Here is a 20,354-nt window from a genome sequence, read left to right as displayed (position 1 = left end):
ATTTTAGAATAAGGCTGTAACCAACAAAATGTGGAAAAAGTCAAAGGGTCTGAATACTTTCCGAATGCACATTATATACAATTTGATGTGCAGTAGCATACCATATGGAGTAAATATATTTCATATTTTACCTGGAGACCCTGGTGTTCCCGGATCTCCAATCTCTGCTCTTCCTGGACTCCCCTTCTCCCCCTTTATTCCTGGATCTCCTGGAAACACAAATAGAACGCAATGTGTTCCAGTAAAATCCAATGTTTACTTACGTTCTACTCGACTGTTTACCCGTACATACTGCACAGATTAATTGAGTCCTACCTTTCAAGCCACACATCCCAGGACGCCCAGGTCGACCTGGATGGCCCGGCTGTCCAATGGAACCAGGGTTCCCAGTAAAGCCCCTTGATCCCTGGGGTCCAACAGGGCCTGGTACTCCGGGAGTCCCGTCCCTGCTTTGGCAGTGGTCACAGTATCTTTGCTGCTGGTTACTGAGGAGTAGCGAAGGCATCTCCACTGGGATAAAAACACAATGGAGGGGGGCTCAGATATAGGTGCAGTATAGAGAATACAGCAATTATCAAACTTGATCAATACTCACATCTAAGTACCTCTCTGCATATTTGCTGAATGATTTGCTTGGACATCTCCCTTCCCTGTGGAGATGTGACATTGATGGAACAATTATGATGATTGTTGATAAATGAGCAGTTGAATGTGAGACCATGCATGGTGGTGAGTGTACTGGTGGGTTACATACAGGTCTACCCTCTAGTCCAGGTGGCCCAGGAGGCCCAACATCACCGCTCTGTCCTCGAGGCCCAGACGGGCCTGTCTGCCCTGATAATCCTGGCTGGCCTTGGTGACCTCCCAATCCCCTCTGACCGGGGTCTCCTATTGTCCCTTTCTGGCATGCACAGGAGCATAGTATAAGTACACACAATGCTATACTCTAGATGAGGACGAATGTTTGGCTATTCAGGGCTATAGCAACTTACAGAAGTCAATGACAGACTTACCCCCCCTTTTTGTCCCGATGAGCCATTAGAGCCCTATCAATCAAAGTGATGATGGCTGATTAGTAATGTTGCTTAATCACAATTCAAATCACAACTCAATTTGAGAGTTGTTCCCATACTACCACATTTCCAATCCAATTCCTCTACATGAGTGCATTACAACATAGTCAGTGCTAGTCTACAATATGAAATTAATACATTGTGACGAGGAAAATATTCTTAGTTATGAATTATATACACTACCGGTCAAAAGTTTTAGAACACCTACTCATTCAAGGGTTTTCTTTATTTGTACTATTTTCTAAATTGTAGAATAATAGTGAAGACATGAAAACTATGAAATAACACATAACACAAAATATATTTGAGATTTGAGATTCTTCAAATAGCCACCCTTTGCTTTGATGACAGCTTTGCACGCTCTTGGCATTCTCTAAACCAGATTCACCTGGAATTCTTTTACAACAGTCTTGAAAGAGTTCCCACATATGCTGAGCACTTGCTGGCTGCTTTTCTTTCACTCTGCGGTCCAACTCTTCCCAAACCGTCTCGATTTGGTTGAGGTCGGGGGATTGTGGAGGCCAGGTCATCTGATGCAGCACTCAATCACTCTCCTTCTTGGTAACACAGCCTGGAGGTGTGTTTTGGGTCATGGTCCTGTTGAAAACAAATGATAGTCCCACTAAGCGCAAACCAGATGGGATAGCGTATTGCTGCAGAATTATGTAGTAGCCATGCTGGTTAAGTGTGCCTTGAATTCTAAGTAAATCACAGACAGTGTCACCAGCAAAGCACCCCCACACCATAACACCTCCTCCTCCATGCTTTACAGTGGGAAATACACATGTGGAGATCATCCGTTCACCCACACCGCGTCTCTCAAAGACACAGCGGTTAGAACCAAAAATCTCCAATTTGGACTCCAGACAAAGGTACAAAATTCCACCAGTCTAATGTCCATTGCTCGTGTTTCTTGGCCCAAGCAAGTCTCTTCTTCTTAATGGTGTCCTTTAGTAGTGGTTTCTTTGCACTAATTCGACCATGAAGGCCTGATTCACACAGTCTCCTCTGAACAGTTGATGTTGTGATGTGTTACTTCAACTCTGTGAAACATTTATTTGGGCAGCAAATTCTGAGGCTAGTAACTCTAATGAGCTTATCCTCTGCAGCAGAGGTAACTCTGGGTCTTCCATTCCTGCAGCGGTCTTCATGAGAGCCAGTTTCATCATAGCGACTGATGGTTTTTGCGACTGCACTTGAAGAAACTTTCAAAGTTCTTGAAATGTTCCGTGTTGACTGACCTTCATGTCTTAAAGTAATGATAGACTGTCATTTCTCTTTGCTTATCTGAGATGTTCTTGCCATAATATGGACTTGGTATTTTACCAAATAGGGCAATCTTCTGTATACCCCCCTACCTTGTCACAACACAACTGATTGGTTCAAACGCATTAAGAAGGAAAGAAATTCCACAAATTAACTTTTAAGAACAAGCACCTGTTAATTTAAATGCATTCCAGGTGACTACCTCATGAAGCTGGTTGAGAGAATGCCAAGAGTGTGCAAAGCTGTCATCAAGGCAAAGGGTGGCTATCTGAAGAATCTCGGATTAACACTTTTTTGCTTACTACATGATTCCATGTTTGTTATTTCATAGTTTTGATGTCTTCACTATTATTCTACAATGTAGAAAACAGTAAATATAAAGAAAAACCCTTGAATGAGTAAGTGTTCTAAAACTTTTGACCTGTAGTGTAGGCTATGGAAGAATCACTGTAATGTGGTTAGAACAGTTTCACATTGAAAAATCATAGCATTTGCAAGCATTAAGTACTATGTAACTGGGCTTCCGAGGCTACTGTCCAATCAACTGTCCAATTGGATAAAATACTTTTATATTATAGCCATAATTCAATCATTGATGTACGGTGCAATTGAAAAGTATTCAGACCCCTTGACTTTTTCCACATTTTGTTATGTTACAGCCTTATTCTAAAATGGACTAAATTCATTTTTTTCCCTCATCAAACTAAACAAAATACCCCATAACAACAAAGCAAAATAGGGTTTTTAGTATTTACATAAGTATTCAGACCCTTTGTTATGAGACTCCAAATTGAGCTCAGGTGCAACCTGTTTCCATTGATCGTCCTTGAGATGTTTCTACAACTTGGAGTCCACCTGTGGTAAATTCAATTGATTGGACATGATTTGGAAAGCACACACCTATTTATATAAGGTCCTACAGTTGACAGTGCATGTCAGAGCAAAAACCAAACCATGAGGTCGAAGGAACTGTTCGTAGAGCTCCAAGACAGGATTGTGTCGAGGCACAGATCTAAGGAAGGTCTAAGGAATCAGATCTAAGGGAAGTACCCCAAAAATTCCTGCAGCATTGAAGGTTGCCAAGAACACAGTGGCCTATATCATTCTTAAATGGAAGAAGTTTAGAACCACCAAGACTCTTCCTAGAGCTGGCCGCCCAGCCAAACTGAACAATCGGGCCTTGGAGAAGGGCCTTGGTCAGGGAGATGACCAAGAACCCGATGGTCACTCTGACAGAGTTCCAGAGTTCCTCTGAGGAGATGGGAGAATCTTCCAGAAGGATAAACATCTCTGTAGCACTCCACCAATCAGGCCTTTATGGTAGAGTGGCCAGACGGAAGCCACTCCTCAGTAAAAGGCACATGACAACCCGCTTGGAGTTTGCCAAAAGACACCTAAAGGACTCTCAGACCATGAGAAACAAGTCTCTCTGGTCTGATGAAACCATCATTGAACTCTTTGGCCTGAATGCCAAGAGTCACGTCTGGAGGAAATCTAGCACCATCCCGACAGTGAAGCATGGTGGTTGCAGCATCATGCTGTGGGGATGTTTTTCAGCGTTAGGGACTGGGAGACTAGTCAGGATCGAGGGAAAGATGAACAGAGCAAAGTATAGAGAGATGAAAACCTGCTCAGGACCACAGACTGGGGCGAAAGTTTACCTTCCAACAGGACAACGACCCTAAGCACACAGCCAAGACAATGCAGGAGTGGCTTCGGGACACGTCTGAATGTCCTTGAGTGGCCCAGCCAGAGCCCAGACTTGAACCCGATCGAACATCTCTGGAGAAACCTGAAAATAGTTGTTCAGCGACACTCCCCTTCCAACCTGACAGAGCTTGAGAGGATCTGCAGAGAAGAATGGGAGAAACTCCCCAAATAAAGGTGTGCCAAGCTTGTAGCCTCATTCCCAAGAAGACTCAAGGCTGTAAATGCTGCCAAAGGTGCTTCAATAAAGTACTAAGTAAAGGGTCTGAAAACTTATGTAAATGTGATATTTCAGTTTTTGTTTTTTTATACATTTGCAAGCCTTTCAAAAAACCTGCCTTTGCTTTGTCATTATGGGGTATTATGTATAGAATGATGAGGGGAAAAACAATTTAATGCATTTTAGAATAAGGCTGTAACGTAACAAAATGTGGGAAAAGCCAAGGGGTCTGAATACTTTCCAAATGCACTGTAATCATAGGAAGTGCAACTTACATGATTACCTGGAATCCCCATATCTCCCTTTTCACCTCTTAATCCCTGTAGAGAAAATTCAACTAGCAATTATGATGTTTGTTTTTAGTCGTACAATGTTTTTGTAATTTTTGCTTGTGATTAAATGTAAGGTCTTCAGTAATCAAGTCATTGTCCTTCAGAACAGATTTCAAATTTGCCAGTCATGATTTTAGAATGAGATTTTAAGGAAAGGTTGTTGCTACAGTTGAAGTCAGAAGTTTACATACACTTAGGCTGGATTCATTAAAACTCCTTTTTCAACCACTCCACAAATTTCTTGTTAATAACAAACTATAGTTTTGGCAAGTCGGTTAGGACATCTACTTTGTGCATGACAAGTCATTTTCTCAACAATTGTTAACAGACAGATTATTTCACTGTATCTCAATTCCAGTGTGTCAGAAGTTTACATACACTAAATTGACTGTGCCTTTAAACAGCTTGGAAAATTCCAGAAAATGATGTCATGGCTTTAGATGCTTCTGATAGGATAATTGACATCATTTGAGTCAATTGGAGGTGTACCTGTGGATGTATTTCAAGGCCTACCTTCAAACTCAGTGCCTCTTTGCTTGACATCATGGGAAAATCAAAAGAAATCAGCCAAGACCTCAGAAAACTTTTTGTAGACCTCCACAAGTCTGGTTCATCCTTGGGAGCAATTTCCAAACACCTGAAGGTGCCAGGTTCATCTGTACAAACAATAGTATGCAAGTATAAACACCATGGGACCACGCAGTCATCATACCGCTCAGGAAGGAGACGCGTTCTGTCGCCCAGAGATGAACGTACTTTGGTGCGAAAAGTGCAAATCAATCCCGGAACAACAGCAAAGGACCTTGTGAAGATGCTGGAGGAAACAAGTACAAAAGTATCTATATCCACAGTAAAACAAGTCCTATATCGACATAACCTGAAAGGCCGCTCAGCAAGGAAGAAGCCACTGCTCCAAAACCGCCATAAAAAAGCCAGACTACGGTTTGCAACTGCACATGGGGACAAAGATCGTACTTTTTGGAGAAATGTCCTCTGGTCTGATGAAACAAAAATAGAACTGTTTGGCCATAATGACCATCGTTATGTTTGGAGGTAAAAGGGGGAGGCTTGCAAGCCGAACACCACCAACCCAACCGTGAAGCACGGGGGTGGCAGCATCATGTTTTGGGGGTGCTTTGCTGCAGGAGGGACTGGTGCACATCACAAAATAGATGGCATCATGAGGATGTAAAATTATGTGGATATATTGAAGCAACATCTCAAGACATCAGTCAGGAAGTTAAAGCTTGGTCGCTAATGGATCTTCCAAATGGACAATGACCACAAGCATACTTGCAAAGTTGTGGCAAAATGGCTTAAGGACAACAAAGTCAAGGTATTGGAGTGGCCATCACAAAGCCCTGACCTCAATTCTATGGAAAATCTGTGGGCAGAACTGAAAAAGCGTGTGCGAGCAAGGAGGCCTAGAAAACCTGATTCAGTTACACCAGCTCTGTCAGGAGGAATGGGACAAAATTCACCCAAATTATTGTGGGAAGCTTGTGGAAGGCTACCCAAAACGTTTGACACAAGTTAAACAATTTAAAGGCAATGCTACCAAATACTAAGAGAGTGTAAATCATTCTCTACTATTATTCTGACATTTCACATTCTTAAAATAAAGTGGTCATCCTAACTGACCTAAGACAGGGAATTTTTACTCTGATTAAATGTCAGGAATTGTGAAAAGCTGAGTTTAAATGTATTTTGCTAAGATGTATGTAAACTTCCGACTTCAACTGTATGTCCATGACAGTCAGTTTAATGGATATTTTACATCCAGAGACTCAGTCCAAGTGACTTCTTAACCGCAGTCCTGTGGTGACATTGTCATTTGACTCGGTATGCTACCTAGTTTTTCCCACAAAGATCATAGCTGTCCCTGTTTTCCATGACATTAAATTAAGAGGTTGTTCAACATGATTCCACTCCGGCTAAATAAAAGCAACCACATTTGGAAGGAGGTAGTGAACCGAGCATCCGATTACACCCCAAGCGGTCTTTTGTAAATGGAAAATGTAGCAACCTCTATTTATGTTTTCCCAAGCAATCTCTGGTCCATAAGTAAAAAATAACTTTTCAATATGTTCTACAGTTACAGTATGTTCACTTTCATTCTTTGCTGTATACCATTATTTGTTCTCTTGGTCTGAGCAACATGGCAAATTACAATCAAACTGAATACTTGAAATGTCTGGAACATGAGGACAGACTCTCCATCCAAAGCCTCAGGTGTTGCTAATGGGTTTGAAATATCATCAGGTGTTACATAAGAAAACCCAAATGAAATGTTATGAATACCTCCCCTCCTCGTTCACCTGGATCTCCCCTTTTTCCCTGGTGAGATAGAAACGACACCGCAATCATATGTTATTCTTATGTGCAGTAAGAGAATATAGAGTTACGATTACAAATGTTTCAACTTCAATACCCACATACTGCACCACATCCATGACACATGCTATGGATATGACAGATGACAGTATGTTCAACATTATACAAGCCTCTTGTAGTGTTTCACTCGTTTTTTCAGATATTTTGTAGTAAGATTGCAACTTGTCCTGAAGTGGTAGAAATGAAATGAAAGGCAAACTGAAACGTACTGTTTATGATATTTCTGAAATGGTAAACTATTGTCTCAAAAAATGTCTGTGAAACAGTTCCTGTAAACAATACTGTTATAGATCAATTATGTATTTTACTGCATTCGATTAACCCTCACCTGTAAATTGCAGTCCTTGGGGTAATTTATTTATTTCATCCCATGAAAGACTTGCTTGTTTGCTGTAGTATAAATTAATATTCTTTATTGAAGTTAATGGAGGTAAATCTGGAAACACAGCTCACCATAAAGTAGGTTTCTGGCTCCTAATTCTTAATCAAAATGCAACGTCTGTATTTTTCCTCTCTCATTAAATAAACAAAATGTGATCGGGATGGCAACACTGAAAACATTTGCAGAAAACATTCCTAATGCTCAATCCCAGCTCAATCGTACACTACATCTCAGAAGAAGAAAACATTTATATCAATTTCAAAAGGATGTGAGATCCTCTTTGAACAGAACATTTTGTGAAAATGACTATAATTGCTAATTCCAATAATTCCAGTAATTGCTAAATAGGCCTACACACAGGTAAATCCCTATCAAACTGTCAAGACACAGTATTTTCCCAGCAGTTAAGAGTGATTTTGTAGGAGCTTGTAAATACCTTAGGTCCTGTCAAGCCTGGCATTCCTGGGTGTCCTGGCTGACCTGCTATTCCAGGGTCACCTGACATGCCCTGGAATAGCATTCATTCAATCAAGCATCATACTGTACATAGTAAGAACATATGGTAAGAACATGGTAAGGACACTTCGTCTTTTAGACGTTCTGTAGCTTACATCGTACTGAAAACAGTTCTAAATTGTGTCATGTATCACCTTTACTGTCTATTTACACTCACAATAGACATAATCAACAGATATGAAATGTTAAATGTTGACCTCTGGTCCTGAAACCCCTGGTTGACCTGGTAGTCCACATTCACCTTTGTTGCCCTTTATTTGAAAAAATGTAATTAGTTAAAGGCGGAATTCTATGGTAAGACATAGCACACAAACCACAGTAGATACTGATATGGAAATACAATTCTGCTTTGAAATCATAAAATACTGCTGTGGAGAAAAAGAAAAGCTCATAATCAGCATTAGAGTTTTAGGCGACAATTGATTTTTCTAAACGAATGTGCTCCAATAACTGCTGTCTGAAACGAAACCATGAATATGAAAACACTGCTCATGTCCATAAACTACTATTTCACTCCTGTGCCATTAACCAATACACATTGGCTCTCGTTAATGCGAGATCAGCTAATAAAAAGTGACAGGGAGACAGAGGGTCGATACCAGAGAAACAGACCGCTTTTGATTTCCATCCCAAAATTCCACTGACGAAGGCAATAGTAGCACTGTAGGCTTGGACCACCACTTCATTTGGCATCACTAGTATAGCCATGGCACTGCTCTAAACAACATACTCGCTAGAAGTTATATCCATGTAGAAAATGCTAACCCAAGCTAGGGTTGCAAAATTCCAGGAACTTTCAATAAATTCCCTCGTTTTCTAGAAATCCTAGTTGGAATATTTCAATCCTAACCCAAGCAAAACCATATGCATCAACAATAACACTGAGGAACTGACTTCACACACCAATAGACAAGGGACTGATATTCACAGTGCAACTATAAAATCCTGCCTTGTAAGGACAGATGAGTTAATGCAGCCGGCAGCATTATGAGATTTCACAACACTGCTCAGCAGTATTTGGGATTTCATACCACTGCTCAGCAGTATTTGGGATTTCATACCAATACTCAATATCATTCAGGGATTTACAGTTGCTCTGTGTGGTCATCACTGCCTCTTGTGGTGGTGTTGCAACACTGCATGTCTGGGGCGTACATTCCCTGACACAGTACCAGTAAGATAGGGTCAGAACACTCAAATTGCTCCACACATACTGTACCTTCATTGGTTCACAACGTTTCAATGCTAATAGTGTAATAAAGGTATGTGTTGGAGCAATTGAGTGTGCAGGTCTTTACTATTGCTATTTACTATTGAGATTTTCTCAGCCTAGCACCCCATGAAAGTACATTTGACTATTTCTGCAAATATTATTCACATGGACATTGGGCAAAATACAATTGACATCATCCATGAAAGGGTCTGTTCACAGGATGTTACATTTCTTGAACAGAAGAGAAATTACTTTTACCTTAGGTCCAGGTTGCCCTGACGATCCAGGTTCACCAGGAAAGCCATTATCACCCTAAAGAAGAAAAACAATAAAACATAAATTTAAATATTCCCCGAATGTCTACACATTTGTTGTCATTGAGTAAGTGTGAAAATAACTTAGCACTATGTCAATACATATTTAAGCCACATATACTACTGTAAGTGTGATCCTGAATACATTTGGACAAATTGAAACTGGATCTATTGACTGCAGCCAACTTACAGATGTTCCAGTTGAACCTTTGGCACCTTTCAGTCCTGACCAACCAGCTTCACCCTGTAATTATAATGATAGAATTAATAACATATGCAGTAACTTTTTTATATTGTAATTTTGTGCAACGGTTTGCCAATTCTGAAAAAAAATTATACATAAGAACAACTTTCTTCATTGATTACATGTGTTTTCTTTCTATCTGTCACATGACAGCTTTATTAAAGATTATTTATGTATTTCAATATCAAAACTCAAACCATAGTTTATAAAGGTCTGATCTTATGTGAAAAAAATTATTGAGTCCCTAGAATACTTTTGATAAAGTTCTTCTTTGTGGGCTTGGCTGAAGAATTTTCAAATTTCAATAATCCAAAAACAATTTGTGCATTTTCCAAAAGCCATCAAAAACACTTAATTATCTTCTTATTTATTTTAGTCTATACTTTATAACGGTGCATGTAAACTGTGGTTGAACACAGCATAACGTTCATTCATAGTTTTAGACATAGACCAAGGGAATGTACAATAAAAAAGTACAATAACATAATAGCCTTTCTTGCAAGCACAAAATGTTTGCTAATGTAAAACTTGCTGGAAAGGAGATTGTGACTTTGAATCAATGTTTTTATTTAAAACACCATAATATCAATTTAATGGACAGTATGGGCATGTCCTGATATAAGAGCAGACCTTTATGATAATAACAGGAGCTCACCTTAGTTCCACTCTGGCCCACGTTTCCAGGCACACCAGGCAAACCCTGGAAACAAAGACAGAGCAAATTAGGGTTAAGTGCCTTGCTGATTTTTCACCTTGGGTATTTGAACCAGCAACCTTTCGGTTACGGGCTCTAACCGCTAGGCTACCTGCCGCCCTTACTCTATATGACAGCACACAATGTCACTTTTTACTTACCATGATCATGGTATTAGCCTATACATTACAATTGTATACAATGCATTTGTATTCAATACAGTATATAGATGAAAGGTAGACAGTTAAGAGTTTCCTCCCCCTCTAATGTAGCTAACATACATGGTTCACAGATGTATGGTTTTGTTTTCTTTCTTCTGAGAGTCTGGATTAATCACATATAAAATGTCTTTCCCCTGAGCTTCGCTTGCTTTATCAGCCAGCAGGTTTAATGGCTTCCACGGGATGTTGTTAAAACAAATGCAAATACAGCCCTAATGCAGAGAACAGTGGTACTATATACTGTATCATTGGGTATCACAATGAATGGACCGGAAGATAGCGTCTTGAAACCGTAAAACCTCATTGTATTTATAATGCATCAGAGAGATTATTGTACCAATCTACAAAGGTGTTAAACCTTTGTTTATCTCTTCATAAAATGTTGATTGATTTTACATGAATAACTGGTTGACTCCTTAAAAAGATAAACCTAATAGTACAAATAGGTTTGTTGTCCAAGAAGTACACTACGTTGAGAGGAATCATAAAGTTTGTATAGAGAAAATACACATGTTTATGTGCACCTATAAGTGTTCTCTGCACACAATAGTTTTCACTTGGATATAATCAGTCATTTCAACATGGAAAATGTATCTTGGACACTTTCAGAGTCTCATTACGACATAACGTCTCATACCTCAAAGCTAATAAAAAAGCCACTGTATATACAGTAGATGGTTTTAAATTAATAGTGACACAGTCCCAAAAATACTTTAGACAAGTTACTACTAATTGATATCAATAATAGGTGTTTCAAATACTTGAGGATAAGTTCCATGAAGTGGCATGGATGCATTCCATTTCCATGCAAGCTTACCCATTTTATCTGACCACTCAGTGTCACAAATCTGGAGTTTATAATAAGCAGCATGTGTGTAGTGAACAAATATGCCATGTTTATGGAAATACTAAACAAGGCCTGCTACATTTAGTGATACCAAATATCCCTGATAATTCACTGTGGTCTAACCCTGTGCAAGATGAGGCCAAAGACAAAATATTGTGTACAGGCAAGGTCAGTTGATACGTCATCTTTAAGTAGTCCCAGAGACGACTATGTCTCCTTTTACCAGTATGATCTACTTATGTTCATAGCTGCATGCATATTATCTGTTGAAAACATGTCCTCCCTTTCAAAGATTTTAAACAGACATCTCTTTCACACTTCAAACAAAGAATAATTTCAAAGGCTATACGAATATGGGTGACGTAACAGGTTCTTACGTAGTTGGTGTTTTGGCAGAAAATGAAGAATAACCAACAATGTCACATCCCAAGCAGGGATTGAGAAGCATTTTACATTTACATTTATTAATAAACATTGAGTGATGCTCTAGAATTTCCCAGAAATCTCTTACATTTTAGTAATTTAGCAGATGCTCTTATCCAGAGCAACTTACAGTATTGAGTACATACATTTTCATACTGGTCCCCCTTGGGAATTGACTCCATAACCCTGGCGTTGCAAGCACAATGCCCCACCAACTGAGCTACATGGGACTACATAGTTGTCTGTTCCCCTTTAAGTGGTTATGTCATTCATCCCTGATCTTCCTTGCCAATAGCATCTATTTCTCCATCAGTCTCAACACTGGTAGGCTCCTTGTTTTTTTTGTTGCCAATTTCTAAATAACTACCATCTTTAAAAAATCATGCTTTCCTAGATGTTTCTCTGTGTGAAGGTGCCTGGACCGGGCCTTGGAAAATGTTTTTTGTTTTTTTACCACGTCCTATTCAGAGGTATGCTCCTCTGTTCTTCCTAAAATGCTTCCCTTTCTTGCCTTTGATGTTCATGTGGTAGACTAACTATATAAACAATGTTACTTGGCCATATCACGACATGCAACACTGTACCACAACTTTCTTATTCCTCAGATGTTTTTCATATAGCTAGCATGCCAAAGTGGTCAAAATCCACACATTTCACGACCTCAGTGGTAATCCCCCTAAGACCCCTAAGACTTTCATTATCAAACACACAACCATCAAAACATTATGTTAGCCAAATTATGCATATTCCGTTATACCTCACAGCATAATCTGATCTACCGGTCTTGTACTCTAAAAGCCATCCCACTGGGCACACAGTGGTTGAATCAACATTGTTTCCACATCATTTCAATGATATTACGTTGAATCAACGTGCAAAAGATGCTGAATTGACGTCTGTTCCCAGTGGGATAGATCTATATTTGGCAGTTGAGCGTGGCAATATTTGATGTTAATGGACTAATGGGAAAAGTGCCTAACGTTTGTGAATGTACAGTTGAGTTAATAAACAGTTTATAATTGTTGAGCATATCCAACAAAACTACCTTGAAATGGCTCTTTAGTAATTTTTCATGATAAACGGGGGCAGATGTTTGGCAAATGACAGAGACTATATCTTGAGGGGATTGTAAAAGAACATGGAAACATGTTGCAAAATAACTCCTCAAGAATCCTCAGATGCTGCAAACATATTAAAAGCTGTTCCCTAGACCATGCTATTGATCAAATCACGAGAAATTACATCACTTATTAAAGATCAGGACAATTAGCCACATCAGTTAAGACACAATAAAAATCCATTGATGTGTCATATAAGACAGGGAATCAGATGAGCCAAAAGCTAATATATGTGTAAAACAGCAAAGATGTTATTGGAATAGGCTAAGTAGTACATCATGGTCAACTATGGTATGTGACACGTATTCTTGGATCACTGATGGAGTATGGGGGAGATAAGTGTTATTCTATGAACAGGTTGTGACTGTGACACTTAAATTACTCATGGCTCATTGAAGGTGATAAAGACATATTGGCACAAAGCATTTCAAATAGTATTTTCCTCCAATGGAATTATATTTATTTGCCTATCTATGAAAGTGTCCAAGAACAGCCTTTGTTACCTTCTCTTTACTTTGTTACATTGTGTTCTACTCATTTGAAATTTGACTGCAAAGAACTCCAGCTAGCACAGTGGATCTGGGCCGATTCCGGCTGTGAGTCGGGGCACTCGGCTGAGAGTCAGACTCGGCCCGACGTCATTTGGCCCGAGTCTGGGCCGCCTTCGGCAGTATTACTCATGGCTAGAATGCGGGATTGAGCTCGGGCTGATTCTGGTGTGAGTTATCTGGCCCAAATGTATTACTTGGGGCTCGGGTCGATTGGGGCTACTCTCTGGCAGATGATTACACGGGCTGCTTTATATAATTAACATTTCATTATATATTTTTCCATGTTTTCTCATTGTTTCTGTGATCCAAAAATATAATTAACATTTCAATTAAATTTTTTACGAGTCTTTTCTGTTTAAGTAGTATTTTAGTATTTTGATACTTTGTACAAGGCAATTGATCAGCATTCAAAACTTTGTGGATGGGGCCTCCCGAGTGGCACAGCGGTCTAAGACACTGCATCGCAGTGCAAACTGCGTTGCTACAGATGCTGGTTCGATTCCCGTCTGTGTCGCAGCCGGCCACGACCGGGAGACCTATGAGCAACGCACAATTGGCCCAGTGTCGTCCGGGTTAGGGGAGGGTTTGGCCGGCCGGGATGTCCTTGTCCCATCGCGCTGTAGCTACTCCTGTGGCGATCCGGGCACATGCACGCTGACACGGTCGCCAGATGTACAGTGTTTCCTCCGACATGTTGGTGCGGCTGGCTTCCGGGTTAAGCGTGCATTGTGTCAAGAAGCAGTGCGGCTTGGCAGGGTTGTGTTTCGGAGGACGCACGGCTCTTGACCTTCGCCTCCCGAGGCCGTACGGGAGTTGCAGCGATGGAACAAGACTGAAACTGCCAATTGGATATGACGAAAGGGGGTACATTTTCTTTCATTTTATATACATTTATTTACATTTACATCTGGCCGCTTCTGGGGGGATTCTGGTAAGATGCCGGCAAAGTCGGCTGAAATCTGGTAGACGGAAACGGCCCGATGTACTTGGACCGATTCTGTGCAGTGATTCATTTTGATTCCGGGCCGAGTCTGACACCCAATTCCGGGCCGATTCAATCAGTTCCGAGCCCCCGGTAGAGGGCCACTTCCTCATTGCTAGCTGGAAAATCAACATCCTTTCAATTCCAAACACTAAATATGCCCCGAAGGACCTTTAACACCGCATGAGCTACAGTATCCTGCTTGGTCAGCAAAATGCTCACGTGCAGGTTTTGCTATACTGCATCCATTTGGATAGGGCCTGTAAGTAGTTTTGGAGGGCCAATAGGAGGTGCTCATCCATCTAATCTAAAAACCCTCCAATGGCTCAATGTGGCATCTTTCAGATACAACACTCATGATCTTCGCTGGTTATTGAAAATACCATGACACTTGTTAACCCTGGTGTCCTGGCTACAATTCCTTTGGTCACCCAATACAGTATGTCCATAGCCACCTAATCTTCCACAGCATCCAACTGGATCACTCAACCCATTCCTCCTCCCATGCCATTAATGCCATTGTCATCAACACATCTGGGAAAATAATAACTAAATAAATACATTGAAAATAAATAGAAAAAATATATACAATCACTTCTTAAAGACACTAGCTTGAGGGGATTGCAGGCAGCTACAACTATTGTGCGGTTTAGTCCATAAAGACGCTCATTAGATGTTCTGGCAAACCACATGGCTTACAGCCCTGTGGAGCAACTGACTCATTCTCAAACATTTTAGTTCCATCACGCTTGTGTGGCCAAATCGGCAAACTGCACATTAATGGGGATGCCCTTGCATAAAACTTAATTTTTCAGATTAAAAAAATGTCTGTCCCCATATGACTATAACATTTTTCCAATTAGCTGTGTTCCCAGCATCACATAAAGTTACGTATTTCCATAATAGGGTTAATATCCTGGGATGAACTACAGGGGAACCACTCCAAATGTACTAGCTGTCAGAAAAACTCTCATGTTCCATGGTGTCTGCTTTGATTCAAATAGCCCCAGATGACCAAGACTGTTTTGGATATCTCCTGCTAAAGTCAAGGAACTTGTTTTATTTGAGGGGGTGGGGGGGCAATTCTGGAATTTTTCCTATTATAGAAACCCAAGCACAGAAAAAATAGACCATTTAGAGTGCATTGGAATGTAACGTCTAAATAAGCAATGGTTAAAGAAAGTATATAAGTGTTCATGACTTACAAGATGGCCCTCCCTTCCGTCTAGACCAGGTATGCCAGCTGCTCCAACTTCTCCCTATTGATTAAAAGAATATCAAAATATCATAAACACAGACATCATGCCTAATATTTCAGTGTACCCATTACAGGTACAGCTCAAAAGAGATAGCAGCACTCAATCATGTATTTAGTCATTGGATACTGTCTCAACTATCTTTGATACATAACGTTAGCAGTATAGGTGTTAGATGAGGTATCAGTGTGTTTGTACAGGATTAGTTCTCCATTTATCCATGATGTCAAGCCATGATTTGCAATAAACTGGCAATCAGATTTGCCAATCTAAAGACATTAGGAACATACAATGAAGAACTACTTTTGTTAAGGTGCTATATGTGAGGAAAAAAAGAAGAATATAAATCCAGAATTTATAACGCAGACACAACATCCTAAATGGTGATGAACTGCTGTTAAGATAATGAAAACCATGTGTCAGAGAAACCTGGAAACATCAATGACGGCTGAGCTGAGAAGGAACAAGAAGAAACACTGGTACTAACCCATTTATAGATCACAATGTGTGCTAACCCATTTATAAATCACAATGGTGCTAACCCATTTATAGATCACAATGTGTGCTAACCCATTTATAGATCACAATGTGTGCTAACCCATTTACAGATCACACTGGTGCTAACCCATTTATAGATCACAATGGTGCTAACCCATTTATAGATCTCACTGGTGCTAACCCATTTATAGATCTCACTGGTGCTAACCTATTTATAGATTACAATGGTGCTAACCCATTTATAGATTACAATGGTGCTAACCCATTTACAGATCACACTGGTGCTAACCCATTTACATTTACATTTTACATTTAAGTCATTTAGCAGACGCTCTTACAGATCACACTGGTGCTAACCCATTTATAGATCACAATGGTGCTAACCCATTTATAGATCTCACTGGTGCTAACCCATTTATAGATCTCACTGGTGCTAACCTATTTATAGATTACAATGGTGCTAACCCATTTACAGATCACACTGGTGCTAACCCATTTACAGATCACACTGGTGCTAACCCATTTACAGATCACACTGGTGTTAACCCATTTACAGATCACACTGGTGCTAACAGCAATAATATATTTCCACTGTTGGGGAACTCCCAGACAATAACAGCAAATCCTTTGGGGGTTCAGTTCAGATCGACTATGCCAAGTCAACCTGATGGTCCATGTTTTCATACGTCAATTCCATTCCTCTGCAAGTTAACTTTTCTTTGATTAAATAAAACATCTCAGGCTTATCCCCACCCCACAAAAAAACAAAAAATATAAAAACAACCTTGCACTTTTTCTACTAGCACTGACTGCTGATAAATTCTTTATTGAGTAAAAATGTACTTACTACGACTGTGATAATTGGTTGTCTCACCTAGCTATCTTAAGATGAATGTACTAACTGTAAGTCTCTCTGGATAACAGCATTTGCTAAATTACTCAAATGTAAATGTAAAATGATCAGTGACATAAAAACAAACCTTTTGACCGATTTGTCCTGGAAGTCCATTCTTTCCATCTCTTCCAGGTAAACCCTGAGTTGAAGAATGGGAGAAGGAGAGATGTTTTCAAACTTAAAGGCACATCAGCTCCTGGTTTGACACCAGAGTACCTATACGTACTGGTTCTCCTGGATGTCCTGCTGGCCCAGGGTGTCCCCTGCCTCCTTTGTCTCCCTGAAATCAGCAAATCATCAAGATTACCAATATTGAAAGGACCAATGAGGCCAATGTACTGTATACATTTGTCAATATATTTGTCAACTTGAAAGCCCAAGCAAGTTGCCAGTTAACTACTACCTAACCTATACTTTAAGCACAGATCACTGCACATGTACATAGCCCATCTGTAAATAGCCCATCCAACTACCTCATCCCCATACTGTTATTTTTTGTTGTTGCTCCTTTGCACCCCAGTATCTCTACTTGCACATTCAACTGATGCACATCTATCACTCCAGTGTTTAATTGCTAAATTGTAATTATTTCACCACTATGGCCTATTTATTGCCTTACCTCCCTTATCTTACCTCATTTGCACACATTGTATATATACTTTTTCTATTGTGTTATTGACTGTATGTTTGTTTATTTCATGTGTAACTCTGTGTTGTTGTTTGTGTCGCACTGCTTTGCTTTATCTTGGCCAGGTCGCAGTTGTAAATTAAAACTTGTTCTCAACTGGTCTACCTGGTTAAATAAAGGTGAAATAAAAAAATAAAAAAAATATATACTGTTAATTTAGCCACTATTGTATATAACCATGTGATAAATGACAGTGTTGTGATATTCTTACCACTTGGCCATCTTTGCCGGAAAGTCCTGGTCCCCCTAAAAGACCTAAAGAGCCCTGGGAAAGAAATGAAATATACTGAAAGTTTGATAACAAGTTATTAAAATGCAACGCTCCTTACCTACCTTTCTCTGATAACATTTGATCAAGTGCCTCCGGAAACTGAGGCAGTGAAAGTATTTGAAACTTTACCTATAACACCTCCATTAGCAAAATGACAAGTGACAATGTGCTGATAATAAAACAGACACTGCCTCATAAAAAGAGCTGGTCTCTTGGATTCAAATGGAAAAATGGGTTGTATTGTCACATACATTTACTGTGCATTGCTATGTTCATAATATCAACGGTAAACTCTTACTGTACATATAATAGTCATCAGATACTAATAGTTATAGATACTATTGTAGGCCTACGACATACTGCATGTGGTTCAGATTCAAAGATCCTGTGGTGTACCTGGGAATGTCCGGGGAAAACATCTTGCTGTTTTCCTTATAAACTACAATGTTTCATCCATGTGCTGTTCTCTCTTATTTACTTTGGTCTGATCTCATAAAATACACATTATCATATTTGATGTGGGATTCAGTTCAGCAGCTGTTTATTTCAATTGAAGACAGTTCTATTATGATACTTCAGAGACTGCATTTATCTCTCTACTATGCGTGGAAATACTTGGGAACAGATTTCCCAAATTAAGATCACTTAGAGCTGATCTGTTTATTTTTTTTTTTATGTCCAACAATGAAAATGCAAAATATATATATATATATACTGTATATATTTATATATGTTTTGCTCAGAAAACATGGGGCGTCAAATAAAACCACCCTCGGGCCGCCAGTTGGGAAACCCTGTTCTACAGAGATTCAAACATTTGATAACCTCATTCAGTGAAGCCACTTTTATGGCGTACCTTTTCACCTGCTTGGCCCGATGGCCCAGGTAATCCCGGAACCCCTCTTTCACCCTGAAAAGACAAGAATTTATACATAAAATGTGTGTTTGATAAAAGGGATTGTAGATTATTAGAAGTAGCTTTTGATCAGTACTCTGGAATCCAATCATTAGTGATAATGCTTAAAGTGGGTCTTCAGTGTCATAAAATAGATCATGCCAATAAAACGTAATACTAATGCCCTTTTTTGACCTTCCTACCGAATCACCAGGCCGTCCTTGTTCTCCCTTGTTACCATCAACCCCGCGTCGCCCCTGAAATAGTGAACAGAAAGAGCAGCTCCATTGATTTACCATCAAATACCCTAGTCTGATCAAAACATAATTTGTTTTAGAGTGCAGCTGATACCTCTGTCCCAGTTGGACCCTGTGGCCCAGGAAATCCTCGGTTGCCATGGATGCCCTTTAATTTAAAAAGCGGAGAGATGAGAAGTCATGAGATATTCACCCTTTATTAATGTTGTTCATAGATAAAACACATGTATCAGCTGTGTGTTAAATTAAATTCCAACTTTTTAAAACATTCATACATACACCCTTCATAAGCTCTTTTTAAGGCTTATATACATAGATGCTTCAAAAGTCATTCATAAGGAATGCTATATGAAGGGTAACAAAGGGGTTTTGATACATTTGAGAAAGCATCAGATATAAAGACATTTTATATCACTCTTCATGTCGTATTTTTTTTATTTCACCTTTTTTAACCAGGTAAGCCAGTTTAGAATAAGTTCTCATTTACAACTGCGACCTGGCCAGTCGTTGTCTCTGATTGGGAATCAGATATAAGTTGTCAGTTTCCTTTTGGATTTTGTGGGATCTTGTCTTGCACGACTAGCTTTACGTTCGGTTTGTGTTCATTGTTTTTTCCCGGTGTTACGTTTTCAAATAAAGAGAGAATGTACGCCTACCACGCTGCACCTTGGTCCGGTCATTTATCATCTGACGACGAGCGCAACAAGTGACCAGTGTTCCATTATTAAAGTGACCAGTGTTCCATGTCTATATACATAGGGCAGAAGCCTCTAAGGTGTAGGGTTAAGTAACCTGGTGATAGCCGGCTAGTGATGGCTAGTTAACAGTCTGATGGCCTTGAAATAGAAGCTGTTTTTAGTCTCTTGGTCCCAGCTTACACAAAGTTTACACAAAGTCCAGTGTAGTTCCTTGAGAGCCGCTGTGGTATTTGCTTGTGAGGTATTCTAGGTCGAATGAACAAAAGGACTGATCCTGTACGTTACCACAAGCACACCATGTGTAGTTAATAATGAAACATACACCTCTGCTTTTATTCTGCCCGGAGAGTTCTTTATTCCTGTCTGCGCAATGTACTGAGAACCCAGCTGGCTGTATGG

At 39.7% G+C, this 20,354-nt stretch overlaps 1 protein-coding gene across 1 annotated transcript in view; it reads right to left on the bottom strand.

The window, feature by feature from the left end:
• Positions 1 to 20,354, bottom strand: part of LOC120046638 (collagen alpha-1(XXI) chain-like) — a 57,319-nt gene that overhangs the window by 3,707 nt on the left and 33,258 nt on the right. Inside the window, exons 10-28 of the mRNA XM_038992026.1 lie at positions 19,352 to 19,405; positions 19,204 to 19,257; positions 18,962 to 19,015; positions 18,046 to 18,099; positions 17,373 to 17,426; positions 17,232 to 17,285; positions 15,703 to 15,756; positions 10,317 to 10,361; positions 9,608 to 9,661; positions 9,362 to 9,415; positions 8,088 to 8,141; positions 7,811 to 7,882; positions 6,900 to 6,935; positions 4,542 to 4,586; positions 1,014 to 1,046; positions 755 to 901; positions 596 to 650; positions 316 to 510; positions 132 to 209 (exon numbers count right to left, since the gene is read on the bottom strand). Coding sequence (XP_038847954.1) covers positions 132 to 209; positions 316 to 510; positions 596 to 650; positions 755 to 901; positions 1,014 to 1,046; positions 4,542 to 4,586; positions 6,900 to 6,935; positions 7,811 to 7,882; positions 8,088 to 8,141; positions 9,362 to 9,415; positions 9,608 to 9,661; positions 10,317 to 10,361; positions 15,703 to 15,756; positions 17,232 to 17,285; positions 17,373 to 17,426; positions 18,046 to 18,099; positions 18,962 to 19,015; positions 19,204 to 19,257; positions 19,352 to 19,405 — 1,246 coding nt within the window. The remainder of the gene's footprint in view (positions 1 to 131; positions 210 to 315; positions 511 to 595; positions 651 to 754; positions 902 to 1,013; positions 1,047 to 4,541; positions 4,587 to 6,899; positions 6,936 to 7,810; positions 7,883 to 8,087; positions 8,142 to 9,361; positions 9,416 to 9,607; positions 9,662 to 10,316; positions 10,362 to 15,702; positions 15,757 to 17,231; positions 17,286 to 17,372; positions 17,427 to 18,045; positions 18,100 to 18,961; positions 19,016 to 19,203; positions 19,258 to 19,351; positions 19,406 to 20,354) is intronic.

This window comes from Salvelinus namaycush, chromosome 4 (assembly GCF_016432855.1).
Source record: "Salvelinus namaycush isolate Seneca chromosome 4, SaNama_1.0, whole genome shotgun sequence".
NCBI lineage: Eukaryota > Metazoa > Chordata > Actinopteri > Salmoniformes > Salmonidae > Salvelinus > Salvelinus namaycush.
The sequence above is the reverse complement of the archived record's forward strand: the minus strand, read 5'-3'. Positions and strand labels throughout refer to the sequence as shown.